This window comes from Fulmarus glacialis, unplaced genomic scaffold (genome assembly GCF_000690835.1).
Source record: "Fulmarus glacialis isolate BGI_N327 unplaced genomic scaffold, ASM69083v1 scaffold42356, whole genome shotgun sequence".
NCBI classification, from domain to species: Eukaryota; Metazoa; Chordata; class Aves; order Procellariiformes; family Procellariidae; genus Fulmarus; species Fulmarus glacialis.
In genome coordinates, this window is record NW_009220776.1 from 1 (window position 1) to 15,515 (window position 15,515).

General features: G+C 46.4%; 1 protein-coding gene across 1 annotated transcript; it reads left to right on the top strand.

Moving 5' to 3' along the window:
• Nucleotides 1-1,119: 1,119 nt before the first annotated feature.
• LOC104079010 (integrator complex subunit 1-like) lies at nt 1,120-15,204 on the top strand (the record flags this gene model as incomplete). The annotated part of the gene is made up of 21 exons (XM_009580877.1): nt 1,120-1,266; nt 1,676-1,774; nt 2,154-2,278; nt 2,953-3,207; nt 3,902-4,061; nt 4,680-4,820; nt 5,229-5,409; nt 5,493-5,616; nt 6,154-6,272; nt 7,335-7,422; nt 8,065-8,291; nt 9,349-9,472; nt 9,945-10,078; nt 10,475-10,667; nt 10,925-11,052; nt 11,548-11,660; nt 12,259-12,372; nt 13,245-13,315; nt 13,856-13,947; nt 14,068-14,177; nt 14,603-15,204. Coding segments are annotated over 21 exons (2,861 nt in total), but the record flags the coding sequence as incomplete, so codon positions are not given.
• Between the last annotated feature and the right edge of the window lie 311 nt (nt 15,205-15,515).

Here is a 15,515-nt window from a genome sequence, read left to right on the forward strand (position 1 = left end):
GGGTGCCCAGCCTCCGACTTGGATGCCTTTGGGTGAAGCCATCAGTCACTGCAGACGCTGCAGCTGAGCAGGGAGCTTGGATTTAGAAAGCAGTGTGTCTCTGGATTTTGTGACAGTCGCAACCTAAACATACAGTAGATTCTTTGCTACGTCCCTTAGGACTGTCAAACAGATGTACAAAATATGAGCTGGTTCCAGGCAGGGGATGTTATGGGCTGTCCCAGGGTGATTCCCTACTCAGCCATGATGTGTAGTTTATGTACCAAGAGTTTGAGAACAGATACAACCTCGCTAACTGTCAGACCCCACAGGTTAATCCCCACAGCATTAGGAGCAGAACCCGGTGAAAGCTGAGACTGAAGAGGAGGTCAGTGCCTTTCGTAGAGCTCCTTACTGCAGTGTGGAAGGCAGTTCCTCCCTTTCTGATCCAAGTGCTGAATCTTGCTAGCTTTTATAGGCAGTGACTCTTACTTTTGAAGTAGGGGAGAGAATCTGTATGACTATTGCACTTTCTGTGTATTTTAAAGGAATTGGGGGACTTTGAATTGGATCCCATCTTTGTTACAACAATTCAGATTGAATTAAGCTACACAGTCGTCAGACAACAGGCACAGCACTGCTTCCATAGGACATGGTGTGCTTGCAATGTGGAGAGCAGTGTCTGAAGGATGTAAGCTATACGTGTAGTTACTTTTGTCCTTGCACGGCTTGTCAGTGCTCTTTTTCTTCTTGGTATTCGTCCCTTTCTTACTAATTAAATGACAGCTCTCTATAGCCAGGGATTGAATTATTCAATAATTCCTGCCTGCAGCCATCAACAGATAGGGTGGAAGTTATTTTTTTAATACGAATGATTGGGTTCCTGAGGTTTTGATCAAATTAAACAGAAGATCAAATTAGCCAGTGAGTGAATTAACTGGAAGATGCAATAAGAAGACAATGATTTGCAGAGCAAAGAAAACATAGTAGGCAGCTGTCAGATTTCTGGCTTTGGGCTCTCTGCAGCCCTGTCATTAACATGTCACTGTTGGTCCAGCCAAAAGCACAAAGATCAAGTAATAAAGATGACCCTCTCTGAGCAATTGAGATGTCTGAGGACTCAGTGTTTCTGTATTTCAGCCCTGCAGGACCTGGAGCCACAGCAGCTGCTTCTCTTTGTTCAGTCCTTTGGAATCCCAGTTTCCAGCATGAGCAAACTTCTGCAGTACCTGGATCAGGCAGTATCTCATGACCCACAGACGCTAGAGCAGAACATCATGGACAAAAGTAAGAGCTTCATATGAGGCTGACTACGCATTTTACTTTTTCTTGAACAGTTTTCACGTGTATCTCCTGTAACTTCCTTGGAAAAATCCAAACTACTTCAGCAAACTCTGTGCACAGGCTGCTTTGGCAGCCTCTTGTCACTGTAGACACCTCCCTAGAGCTTGTCTGGATGGCCCTTGGCTGTATTTCCTGAAGCAGAGAAGGATTTTCTGAATTGGATTGTACAGAGTAAAAAGTAATTTGGAGGCTTACTTGTGAAAGAAATAAGGCTTAAAAGCATCATGTTTACAAAGTCCATGGGAACAGCAAATTCCCTTCACTGTGGGAGCTATACAAAGAGCAACCAATTCTGTTCTGCTTTACTGAAGAGGGCAAGATGATGATGTGTTTATATCTTTTCTTTTTTCAGACTACATGGCTCACCTTGTGGAGGTTCAACATGAGAGAGGAGCGACAGGAGGCCAGACTTTCCACTCCCTGCTCACTGCATCCTTACCAGCCCGCCGAGGTACTGCCTGGGATAGCATAAACTTCCAAATATCAAAGTCGTCTTCAAACTTCCTTCCTCCGTCGCTGTTGAGAGGGACAGGAAGAGCTGTCTTCAGAAGGGGCTGTATTGCAATATATAAGCAAGCTGCAGTTAGACACCAGTCCTTGCTAGAGTTTTTCACTCCTGGTGAAGGGAGAAATTCCAGTATTCTTGGAGTTTACTACAATGTGTTGTTCTGAATGATATGGGAAAATAGGTTTTGCTTGACCTCGAGAGAAAAGCTACTGAATTCCTTGGTACTTAGAGACTGTAAAGTTGAAGGTGATCCAGTGTTGGGACTCCAGATGCTATCTACCATAACGACATTTTTCTTTCTTTTCTTTTATTCCTCTTGCAGACAGCACTGAGACTGCAAGGTCAAAATCTAGTCCCGAGAACTCCCAAGGCCAGAGCCGAATCCGGACCTTAAGCCAGGTCCGGGTTCTGGGCCCAGAAGATGATCTAGCAGGCATCTTTCTGCAGGTACTGGTATAATCTCTATCTGATCAGCTACTTCCCTGCAGAAGCTTTACAAAATCTGTTTCTCTTATACTTGCATCTTCTGACCCCTTCCTCCTGCGGTGTTTGCAGGCAATGAGGCGGCACCATTACAGCCTGGTGGAATTGATACTAGAAGGATTTTTTTTCTTGTAGTTTGAACATGATGTGGCTTTTGATCATGCCTAATACTTTCAGTGCCTACTAGCGTGTTAGTGTCTCTGCACCTTGTTTGTTTTGTGTATAGTGCCTTCCCTCTCAGCAGTGGATGGAGGATTTGTGAAATGCTCGCAAGGCCTTGATGGCAAAGCTGTGTGTAAACAGCATTTGTACTCTGGCTTGTCTGCTTGCAGAGCCTCCCTCTCTCCATTGACTCCAGAAGGAGCCTACAGGGAATTAAGGGGCCAAGTTCATTGCCTGTATTCCCTGGTGATTCCCCCACGGTGTCAGGATTGATAGTCATGTTGGGGTCGCATAGATGCTGCACCTGTTCCTGTACCAAGCACTAAAATATTGAAAAAACTCTATCAGAAGGTTCCAGTTAGCCCACAGTCGGTATGATTGTCCAGGGTAAATCAGTCCTCTGCTTCAGGATGTTTATTGTCTAGCAAATCCTTTCATTTGCTCTCATAAACATATTTCCTTCTGTACCCTACCAGCTTTTTCCACTAAATCCAGACCCACGATGGCAGAATTCAAACCTGCGCCCGCTTGCCCTGGCGTTACAGCAGGCGCTGGGGCAGGAACTGGCTCGCATCCGGCAGGGGAACACACAGGTGACCGGGATCACAGCACGGCTTCTCCAGGCAGTAGCTGCTCTGATGAACTCGCCACACAGCGGTGCGTTGGTGATGGCAATGCATCGTAACCACTTCATCTCCTGCCCACTGATGCGCCAGTTGTACCAATACCAGGTAAGCGGTGTAAGATGAGAATCTTTGTAGCGTTTAACGAAGAGGAGTGAGGAGGAAACGGGAAGTCTGCAGGGCATCTGCTCTGCTGTGTGCAGACCCTCTATCTGTGTAATGCTGGAAATGGAGCCTGAGGAGCATGAAACAGAAGGACTCAAGTTGCCTGGACATAGGCATCTGGAGACAGGCTGGCCACATTAGCCTAGCATTGCTGAGAATTGGTGCTTACATGCAGGTTTAGGGGTACCCTACCTAGTCTGGTAACTGTGCAGTACTGTGGATTTGCAGCGGTGGGTCTCGGTTGGTTTTGGGATCTGTGCTGTTTTGTAGCACAGAGATGTCTTGCAAGCTAGGACATTTGCAGACAACTTGGGAGCTGAAGTCTGTAATTCCTTAAAGAAATCTTCAGAGCAGGCTGCAAGTTATTCAATGAAATATCTCATTCCTTTCATCATGGTGAAAGAAGGCACAAAGTTACCCCTAGTTATGCTGGGAGAGGTATTGTGTGTATGACTGAGTCTTCTGCCTTGCATTTGTACGCTAGAAGCTGCTGCCTTGATTTGAGTGAGCTACGGTTCAACAGAGTAGGTGTGCTCTATGTATTCTGGCAGTATGTGCCACTATCTGCATCTTTGCTGCTATCTTTGTTGTATTCTTGAAGCATGTATAAGCAAGTCTCTTTGGCTGTTCTCCCCAGCGTTGCATGCCACAAGACACTGCCTTCTCCTCTCTCTTCTTCAAAGTCCTCATGCAGATGCTGCAGTGGTTGGAGAACCCTGCAGTGGAAGAGGGTCCTCTGCGTGCTCAGCTGAAGGCCTTTGCTGTGCAGTACTCATCAAGGCACAGGATCAGTGACGGTACTGGCATTGTGCAGCTTATGGGACTCAGAGTGGGGCAAGAAAGGGACAGAAACAAAACTGCACCCAGAGGAGAAAGTGGGGTGGGCTGCCTTTTAGAGAGGTATGCTCAGGAGTAGCGATGTTTTGTACTGTGCTATATAAACTCAGTGAGGATGCAGACAAGTGATTTAGCTGTGAGGGTTTGCAGTAGGCACCTGGTAGCAACACACCAAGCACAGCAGATCTTTCAGGGAAAACTTCCAATTGCTCAGGCCAGGAATTCTGTGCTAGCTGTAGTCCTGAAAAATGAGCATGCAAGAATGCCTCTGGAACAAGGTCACATCATGACTTGTAGAGTTGTTTATCATCTGCCACCTGTTGGGAGGAGGATTCTATAACCAAGTGCTTAGGCATGGAAATGGGTTTGTGGTTATAGAGTTTTCTCTTAGCCACATATCCCTGTAACGTGCAGACGAGCTGTCAAGGGTTTCGGTGGGAGTAAAATGGCAGCAGAGTGCAGTGTGTTTGTATGTTTGAGTAGTTGTGCCCTGGTGCCAGATGGGGCTTCTGTAGAAAGGAAGCCTGATGTGAGGGCTGGCTTGGTCCTGTGGTGCCAATGCTGTGATATCTTTGCAGTTCGAGGTGGCTTCTTGCACCTCACAGAAGCTCTGACTTTCCGTCGTGACCCTGACTTGATCAGCTCCACGGTACGTGCCATCATTGCAACCCTGAAATCAGGAGAGAAGTGCAATGTGGAGCCGGAGCTCATCAGCAAAGGTATGGCTGTCCTTCTGCTCTCCTTCCCTGTTGCAGCAGCAGGTTGAACTGCCAGCCCAGCAAGGGAGTGCCTAGTGTGCAGGCTGTGGGAAGCTGCCTTCTGCCTGGATCATAAAATGTGAACTGATCTAAACTTAGTCCTATCTTGTATCAACTCCTTCCCCTGCACTGGTATGTGGGTTTATAAACTCTGATGTGGGGCTGGGATTAAGCCTCTTGGCGAACTGTTGGTTTTCACTAACAAAATGAGAAATAGAAGCCTACTATCCCAAATAAAAATGGCTTCCCTCTTCCTTACTGAGCCAGGCTCTCAGAATGCTGGAGTGATCGCCTTTGTGATGTTGTTATGAGGTTCCATAGCTTTCACCACATCCTGAAGTTAGAGTAACATCTTTTTCCCTCTTCTAGTCCTTCAAGGTCTGATTGAAACTCACTCTCCGTACTTGGAGGAACTCCTGACTGTCCTCTTCTCAGCTACTGTTGAGACCACTGCCAGGTTTCCTGCAATGAAACCAATTGCTGTGGTGAGCTCCTTGTTGCTCCAGGACAAAGAAGAAACACCAGTGAAGAAGGAGCTGGACAGTTCCAGGTAAGTCTAGGCAATGATGGGAATTCACTGGTAGGTCTGGGTTCATGACATCACCACTGATACTGGCTTTGTTTTCTCCTCAGTACTGAAGCAGCTTGGCTAGGGCCCTCCTCTGGTCTTCTTAATGACTGGCTGGAGATGTTGGACCCAGAGGTGATCAGCAGCTGCCCTGATCTCCAGCAGAAGCTACTGTTCTCCTGGAACAAAGTAAGAGTTGTTGGGTAGAGGGACTACTGTGCTGAAACCACCTTTCTGGGGTACTGCCCTGCACCTGGAAACAGGGCAAGGGGTAATTTTATGTTTTGCCACGTGTTGCTATACCAGTTCCAAAGCAATACAGGCTGACTAGGAGGGGGATTCTGGTGCATCCTTCTCAGTGCAAGGCTTATGTTTCATCTTATCTTTGTATTTCCTCAGCTGTGTTCTTTTCAGGACTTGGAAGTGCATTACAGACACAACATAGTCCCGTAACAGCCCAGCCAGCTGTGTTTTCATTGGTATTTTTGCAGACAGATAAATAGCTTGCCCAGAAGTGCTATGCTGAAGCTAAGATTAAAACTGAATTTCATGGCTGATGCTATGTTCTGTTAGAAAGTACTGCAGTTCAAATCCTAAATCCACATGTTGTTTTCTGTGCTGTCTGCCTGCCTGGATCGTCATCCTTCTGTAATACACAGTATCTCCTACATCCACCTCGCAGCAAGGATCTGTTTATTACATCTCTTCCTTGTTTGGTTCTTTCAGGCAGGGTCCCAGGTGCCCTCCTTCCACCCATATCTCTTGGCTCTTCTCACTCACCAGTCCAGCTGGACCACTCTGCACCAGTGCATCAGGCTTCTGCTTTGCAGAAACCGGGAGCAAAGGTGAGTCTTGTTTTTTGGGCCTAGCAAGGAGTTTTGAGTTGGGCGACTCATTGTGTCTGAGGGAGAACAAACAGAAGCTGAGAACAAGAGCTGCCACGTTCCATGGTGCGTCTGCCAGGAGATGTAACCTAGCCAAAAACAGGCTTTGTGAGAAGGATGCTGATTTCAGTCATGCTGATTTGTGTACCTTGATATAAATACTACCTGCTGTTTGATGGAAGCAGCACATAAAGATTTGGCTGTATTCTAAACAGGAAGTGCTAATCGCTGGGTAATCCATCTAGCATTGCCCTTGTTGATAATCTTTATGAACATGGGGTTTGAAAGATGGCTTGGATAGCGAACTGACGGCAGTCTTTGTACCTGGCCAGACTCTGCTGGATCTTTTGGTTGTACTAAACTCCATTAACAGTCTTTTTCTAACCCCCTTCCTGGCATCAGGCTCCCAGTTCTGATCTCTGGAGCAGCCCTAGCTCTCAGCTTGTATATATTGCTATCAAATACTGAAGTGCCACTCCAGTAGTATCTTGCTTAAACTTGTTATGCTTATGGAAATGCTAACACCTAATAGTAGTAATTCAGGACATGACTAAACTAGCAATACTTCGAAAGCTGGCAGTACTTCAGTTTGTTTATTATTTTATTATTGATCTCTTGCTCACTAACAATTTCATTAATTTCTGCAATCCAGCATAACAGCCAGGATAGGATGTTCTGTACACTGGGACAGTAGGGTCACTGGTCTGATTGTACCAATTGTTTGTGTTGATGACCAACTTCTGGCCTTGTGGTGCAAGACTCCGTGTAGCCGCCACACTCTCGCTGAATGCCGTTTGTTCAGCTCCATATCCTGTGCTGTGCTTATTGCAACAAATATTTAGTCATAATCTGGGAACAGAACCAAACCCCTTCTCGGGGCTTAATGGATCCTATTTTTACTTTTGCAGATGTTTCTTTCTTCACAGTACTCATCATGTTTAGAGATGCTAGCATGTGTTTGTGTGCTGCCAGAGGGCTGCGTTGACTCTAATTGCAAATCTGTCTTCTTTTGTCTTCTGGCAGGTTTGATCCAACTGCATCCTTGGATTTCTTGTGGGCCTGTATTCACATTCCTCGCATCTGGCAGGGAAGGGACCAAAGAACTCCTCAGGTAGTGGTCCAGTATCTTCCAAGATTCCTCTCTGGATGGAGTGAGAGGCAATGCTTTCACAATGCCTGATTTTTCCATGGCCCAAGAGATGGCTGGAGTGATACAGTTGCAGCATGCCAAGTTTGCTGCCTGTACCTCAGCTGGTTACTTAGCTGCTCTGCTATGTTACATATTACAGTGGTAGTTTTCAGTCCAAAAAGCTGATATGAACACACATAAGTTTGCCCACTTGGCATTTCCTCTGCAGCTCCTGCAGCAGTTGCCACAATATCTGTTAAACATCTAGGCACAAGGCTACAGTGGTGAGCACACTAAAACCCAGTGTGGAATAATTCCCATTTCACCAAGAAATGGGGGTTGCATCTCTTCTCCACAGAGAAATTTCTTTGGTTTGATGACTGAATTATGGTTTCTGTCCCATCGCACCTGCTGACTTGGAAGTAAATGAGTTCAGAAGTAGAAGAGGGGTGAAGAGATTTCCTTTGGGGCTGTGATGCATGCTTTCAGAGCTCTCGATATGGGGCCATTCTTAAGTCTAGTCCTAAGAGATGTTCTATTCCCGTTGGGGAAGGTGCGACTAGAAGGAACTAAAGATCTAGGGATTCAGTTTGGATTCATTTTGGGTGTTCTCTTGCATTACAGAAGCGCCGTGAGGAATTTGTGCTCCACCTAAAGGCATCAGAATTGATCAGCATGGTGGAGCTGATCCTGGCTGAAGCAGAAACCAGATACCAGAACACAGAAGAGGCTTCCTGCACACTCATCCAGTCTCGACTGCCTTTGTTGCTCAGTTGTTCTCATGGGGACCTTGAGAACATCAAAAAAGTAACGGAGTATCTGACCAGCTGCATACAGCAGTGGGGAAGCAGGTGGGGTTGCAAATGGGGAGCACTATCTACTCTAATTGTAGTTACTTGTCATTTTAAGCGGTACTTGGACCGCTTAAAGGTGACTTTAAAGTTACATTTCAAGGCCCTTTTGCTTTTAGGACTTCAGGACAAAATGCTTGCCATGTTTTTTGTGGGGGGTGTGGGGGTTTTTTTGAGTCAATGGTTATTTTTAATTAGCAGTTCTTAACGTGGGATCATTTTAAGTGGTACTTGGACCAGGAAGGTGACTTTAAAGTTACATTTCAAGGCCCTTTTGCTTTTAGGACTTCAGGACAAAATGCTTGCCATGTTTTTTGTGGGGGGTGTGGGGTTTTTTTTGAGTCAATGGTTATTTTTAATTAGCAGTTCTTAACATGGGATTTCTTGTCTTCTCATCCCTTGAATCACTACTTATAATGCATCCTGCTTCTTACCATTACAATTGCTCTCAAAGCTGAATGGAGACTAGATTGTTTCCTAACAGCTGTGTTAGCACTGTGGAAAGAACAGGAAAATGGTATATTTGTGGCAGTGAAACAAACTGACCTAATCCTAACCTCACTTATGGTGGTGTTAGAAAAAATACTGAATAATCTCAGTTGCCATTGCATTGTACTGCCTCCCAGTATAGACTATGCCAGGGATCTGCGGAGGGCAGGTGTGTAGAGAACAGGCTGGCTAGTCTGAATAGTGCTTCTGTCTACTCTTCCAATTGGGATGGCAATGACCATGAGTACCATGTGCAGGAACTCCTCACTGGAGATGTAAGCAGAGCTTTCTTGTCCTGTGCCCATTTGTAACTGCAGTTTTCCAACTCCAAATGGCCTAATGATGGATCCCCGTAGACTGTGGATGGATCCCTGTAGATTGTGAATGATGTGAGTAGTTCAGAAGAAGAAAAGACTGAAAAAACACTGATTCAGATTAGCAGTGGCTGCTCTTTTACATGGTCTGTTTGCCATATGCAGGAAGGCTGTTACTAATCTGATGGGTCTGGAACGTTTGCTGGTTGAACTAATGTAGTAACCTGTGGCTGACCTCTCCCTTTTTCCTTCAGCTCTGTGGGAAAATGCTGCCAGGACCTTCTGCTTCAGATATACCTGCAACTACCCGAGCTCCTTGTGCCTATGCCTGAGATGCTTCTCACTAGTGAAGGAGCCAGAGACAGCAGCACTTGCAAGGTAAAGTTAGAGGCATAGGAAAGCCCCTATCCAGTTATGTACCCACAGTGGATGCTACCTTGATGCCCAGACTAAAAGGAGAGGACTGGCAGAAGCTTCCTCGGTCACTTTGGTTTCTTTACCTTGCTCTTCTGTTGCCCCTTCCCTGCCTGCACTCTCAGGCGCAGAGAGTTCAGGTGTTTATTTTGCAGAGTCCTTCTTTAAAATAGTATAAGCTCCACAAGCTTCTGTGTGCCAAAGGCTTCTGTAAAGCACAAGTGTGCAGGCGTCTGATCCTTTGATGTCTGTAGGGACTGTGGACTTCAGATCCTGTGCCAGCTGGAACGTTGCATCTGCTCGCAGATTCTACCTGAAAATAATTTCTGTTAACCCCCTCTGTAGTTGGGAAGGAATTAGGAAACACTGCTGAAGAGCCAGGGGCTCGATTGTGCTTTAAACTTCTTAACTGTTTACTCATTACTTTTTCTTCTAGCTCGATGCCCTGGTTCACAGATTCATTAACCTCCTTGCAGACACCAGTGACTCCAAGTCATCAGAAAGCCGCGTGTGGGATGCCAATATGGCCTGCAGGAAGCTAGCTGTGGCTCATCCCATCCTACTTCTTAGGTACGAATGTTCCCTTTCACCCTCTGTGTGGCTGGCATACATTGAAAAGCATCCACCCGTGTCCTGGAAGAACAAACTTGCAGCAATCATGATGATTGTGACAGAATCCACATTCACGTACAAAAGTCTAGAGAAAGGGCAGCGAAGTCCTATCTCTTATAATGAGACAGCACCTCTTTCGGCTCCATGTCTGTCTGGAAACAGTCCTCTTAGAATTGGAGACTAGAGAACAGAACATGTGTGGGAAGTGGGGCTTGCTGATTCTGTGGATACAGGGATCAAATCTAGAACCCTGGAGAGATAAGGGACGCTTCCTTTCAGGAATTGAGGTGTAAGAGCGTGTAACTCTTTCTAGGAAGAGACTAGATCTGGATTTTCTTCTGTTTCGCGTTTCAGGCACTTGCCAATGATTGCAGCACTGCTGCACGGCCGTGTTCACCTCAATTTCCAGGAGTTCAGGCAGCAGAACCACTTGACCTTCTTCATCCACGTCCTGGGGATCCTGGAGCTGCTCCAGCCGCAGGTCTTCCAGAACGAGCACCAGGCGGCACTATGGGACTGTCTCCTGTCCTTCATCCGTCTGCTGCTGGTAGGAAAGTCCCTGCTCCCCCTCCATGCTCGGACTGCCAGCCACTAGAGGGAGAAGCTCATAACGCAGGGCCAGCCCAGCTCTCTCCCATTTGAAGGGAAAACCTTCATATACCTAAGAACAAAAAAGTGTATCAAGTACCTTGGAAAGCTTAAAGAGGAGGCAGGAGATCATACTCCCTGACTCCCAGAGGTGCAGGATGGGGCAGTGCATCATTGCTTTTTTTGTTAACTCTCATCTTCTTCATCCTTTCTCAGAACTACAGAAAATCGTCGCGGCACCTGGCTGCCTTCATCAGCAAGTTTGTCCAGTTTATCCACAAGTACATCACATGCAATGCCCAGGCAGCTGTCTCCTTCTTGCAGAAGCACTCGGACCCACTCCAGTAAGCTTCCTTACTCCAGTTAGCCCATGGTTAGCTCATGGAGAACTTGAGCTGTCAGACTGCTGTGAGCTAATCAGACAGAAGACAGCACGAGGATGTGACAAAATAGCTATTAATATGGCACTTTTTCACCCTTAGCTCCCTTAAGTCTGTGTTAAGATGAGCAACATATCCCTTTTTATAGGTGAAAATTGAGCCCAAGGAAGTCAGATGATGATTTCGACTCACATAATAGCCTACATGTCCTATTGAGGCATTGTGGTGCCCTGTAGTCATTTCCAGAGGGCCAGCCAGAGAGTCTTTTCCCTGGGCAATGGCTGCAGGGTCCCACCTGCAGATATGGGAAAAAATGCATTTGAGTTCCGGTTACGATGAAAGGGAAAATCTTGTTTCTGCTTCTGAGAAACTATTCATTTTGGTGTACATATATGTGCTCTTACTTGTCCTCATGCCCTTACTGCTGTTGAAAGCTAAACATGCCATCTCTTCCCCCAGTGACTTATCATCAGACAACAGTGACCTAGCAATGTTGAAGTCCCTCCTGGCTGGGCTGAGTCTGCCTAGTAAGAGTGGCATCTTGGACAGGGGCTCTGATGAAGAGAAGGATGGTGAGTCTGAGTCGGGGAGAAGATTTATCCCAGCTGGTGAACCTGCAGTATGTTTTGGAGCACAGATGCTTTTATGGGCTGTATGCTGTGCTTGTTCTTCTCGTAACAGCCCAGCGAAAGGGTATTTAGAGTGGAGAATGGCACTTGTATACTCAGCAATTTGGAACCAGTATCTGGGATGGGTTAATTTGTTTTCCTGTGAGTGGTATCACGACTGGAGCGGAAGAACAGCTCTTAACAAGGACAAGTTTCATTGTTGTGGATTTTGCCTTCCTCAGCCACACTTCAGGATTGACCTGTTAAGAGACCCTAAGGGTGCATCCACTTCTCCACTGTTTTCTTTACAACTTGCATGGGAAAATTATTCAGTATTAAAACAGCTCAGGAAGGTTCCTTCTCTTTGTGTCAGCTGAAGGGTACCAGAAGATGCAGAGAGGCTAGAGACAGTGTGAGAGCCAGGAATTATATTACAGTATTGCTGGTCAGCTCATGATACACCACTATACTGGTAGGGAATACTGGAGCTGTCTCCCTCTTAAAACTACATAGACTGTCAGGAGTGACTTGTTCTCTCTCTCTCTCTCTCTCTCTCCCCCAGATGAAGCAGCAGCTGGCTCTCTCCCCCTTGTCAGCATGTCCCTTTTCACTCCTCTCACGCCAGCTGAAATGGCCCCATATATGAAGAGGCTGTCTAGAGGCCAGACAGTTGAGGGTAAGTGAGGACCTGCAGAGCTGTACAAAGACGCAGGGCAAATGCAGACAGATGCCAACCCTGTTGCTTATCTGTCAGCTACAGGCTAGTTTCCTGTTTCAGTCTTGTGTTTGGAAGTCTCCAGCAGTTAGGATGTGGTTTTGTTTTGGATGAACTTGTCCATAACCTTCTCTGATTCTGTGACAGAGGCTTCCTATGATGCTACTCATCAGCATCACTTAGTTCAGCAGTGCTGCAACTGCCTCTGCTTTGGATCTTGTAAGTGCTCTGGGAGATAATATGAGTAATTCAAGGAGCGCTGCAGTTCATGTCGAGCCAGGTCTGGAATGCCATTTTTTTTATGATATAAAATTACTAAACGGATAAGAAGCAGGATTTTGTTAGAAATCCCCAAATGGCCTTCATGGAAGAAAATCGTGTTAATCTGGCATATGGGAACAACATGCTTCTTCTCCAAAGGTCTTCTGAAATCACAGGTGTCCGGTATTCAGACCTAAGTTGTGGTATTGGGGTGACAGTTTTCCTTCACCACTAGAAATAGGGGGAAGAAATCCTGCCTGGACACTGTTTTTAAAAGCGGCTTTCTGTGAAGATATTTCAGTTACAGAAGAAGGTGTTCTGGAATTGAAACTTCACACCCCACTTCACTCCTTCCCCTGTCTGAGGCATGACAGCGCTGGTGACCTCTCTCTGGGCAGGTTGGGATGTCCTGATCTGGCACGTGACCTACCTGTTCTCATCCGTTTTGAAGAATGCCTATATTACTCTAGCTCTGTGTGCAGGTGGGAAGACTTGACTGCTTAGGAGATTGGATTTGTAAAAAAAGGATCAGTGAATTTTAGTCACCCCTGTCAACCTGTGTCTTCCACCAGACATCCTGGAGGTGCTGACAGACATTGATGAGATGTCCAGACGGAGGCCAGAAATTCTCTCCTTTTTTGCTGTGAGTATTAATGTCTCAAACTGCCACTGGACGGAAGAGATTCTTTTCACCAGAGTCTGCGTTGCACAGCCAGCTTAAGTACTACCCTTCCTCTTCTTTTTCGGTGGTTGTTGCAGCATCTTAGGAGAAATTTATCTTCAGTTAGGCCTTCTGACAGCAGACGGTATTTACTTCCCTGCCGTCTTCTCTCCATTGCATACTGGGTCTGCCATCATCCAGTTTAACTTCTTTTTATGTCAGACGAAAAATTAACTCTCTGTCCTCTTCCCACTATTGGGGCAAAGAGAGAGCAGAACAGCTCTATCGAAAACACTGGAGCCTGGGGAAAACTCAGCTGTCCCACGTGAAATAAGATTACAGAAGGGTACTTTAAAGTATTCAAATACAGGATAATCCTTCTTACAGAGAGGGATTTTCTGGCTCAGCCAGTACCTGCTGGATGTGTGTTGGGCTGGATTGGTGCTGGAGGGGTACTAATGCATGTCTGAGGAGTTTGTGCTCCCTGGATAGCCCTGTGATCCTAATTTATGCATCTTTCAGACAAACCTACAGAAGCTGATGAGTTCATCAGAGGAGTCATGCCGAAATCTGGCCTTTAGCCTGGCTTTGCGCTCCATTCAGAACAACCCCAGGTGAGGACCACTGGAACTCAGGCTATCCCGAGTCACTGATGGGCACTCACAGGCTGGCCATCTTGCATGCCTGTTGGTGGTGATCTGGACTGTCCTGACACTATCATGTTTTACTCCTAGCATTGCTGCAGACTTCCTTCCCACCTTCATGTACTGCCTTGGCAGCCGAGACTTTGAGGTGGTTCAGACAGCACTGAGGAACCTGCCTGAATACACCCTCCTTTGCCAAGGTAAGTTGATATCTGCCACCTTTGGTGCATGCTTGGCCTCACAAGGGTCAAAGCTGGGCTCCTGTGCTGGGAACAGCCTCCCTGGGAAGTTGCCAAGGGTCAGTGTTGCCTAGACCAGGCCGTCAAACATGCAGGTGATCTATATCAATAGTAGCTTTGGTCTGAGCATCACAGGGGAGATTTGTCATAGACAAGGGAGGCTTCCTTGAAGTAGATTTGCTCCCTTAGGATTTTCTCTGAGGTGTGATCCCTCACGTGATCACATACCCACGGACCTATTAGAGGGTGGCTTGTGCCATGTTCTTATGATAGGAGAGAATTTCTTGCACAGCTGCAAATGTTCATCCCAGTGTTTGTTGGTGGATTGCTCTTGCTGTATGTTGGAGCTCTTGGGTCAGTCCTCATGCTGTCTTTCCCTTTCTCAGAGCATGCAGCAGTGTTACTGCACAGAGCCTTCCTAGTGGGGATGTACGGCCAGATCGACACCAGCTCTCAGATTTCAGAGGCCTTGAAGGTTCTGCACATGGAGGCCATGATATGAACTTGTGGTTCTGGGAGCTCCACTTCCAGAGGAATTAATTTAACTGGACTCATCAGCTGCATTGAAGCCCTGTAAGAAGACAGTGTATTTCAACCCATGTGCTGGAGGATCAAAGAGGTGATGGAGCAGGCCAGACTGTGCTGGAAAAGGAGTGTGCTGACTGAAGATCAGGAAGGGGCAATGATCGATCTGTCTGGCTAAGACACCATTATTATGAAAAATCTCCTGAACATTGTGTCAAACAGGGACCACTTCCTTCGTGGGGTCTTGGGGCAGTGGCTGTCAGTTTGTTGTTTGGTTTTTTTGTCTCTCCAAGAAGGCAGAGCTACTGGGAGAGCAGAAGGGAGCGCTGGCCCTTGCATTTGAAGTGTCTGCACTCTCTGTGTTGGAGGAAACATGCAGATCTGTGCAGGGGGAGAGACCACTTTGTTTTCTTGGGGGCAGGTGGGGTTTTTTCTTTTTTAATTAAAATTCTCTTTGTTTCCATTGTGCCTTTCTCTGTTCCATGCTGCCTTGGGTGTAGCTTGACATCCCTCTCTCCCTGTTCTTCAACCTCTTGTTATTCTAGACAAAGCATGTCTGGAAGACTTGTCTCCATGGCCAAATGCTCACAGAGCTGTCTTGGCCTTTTACAGTATATGCAGGAAATGGAAGAGGTTTAGAAGGGTCAATGGGGTATAATAGATGAGTTTGGTCAGCAGCAACTACAGACAGGACAACTTTTAAGAGGTTCCTTAGAAAACTTTTCATTAAAAACAAATTAAGCAAACTTCTTGGTACATCTGCAAACATCCCAG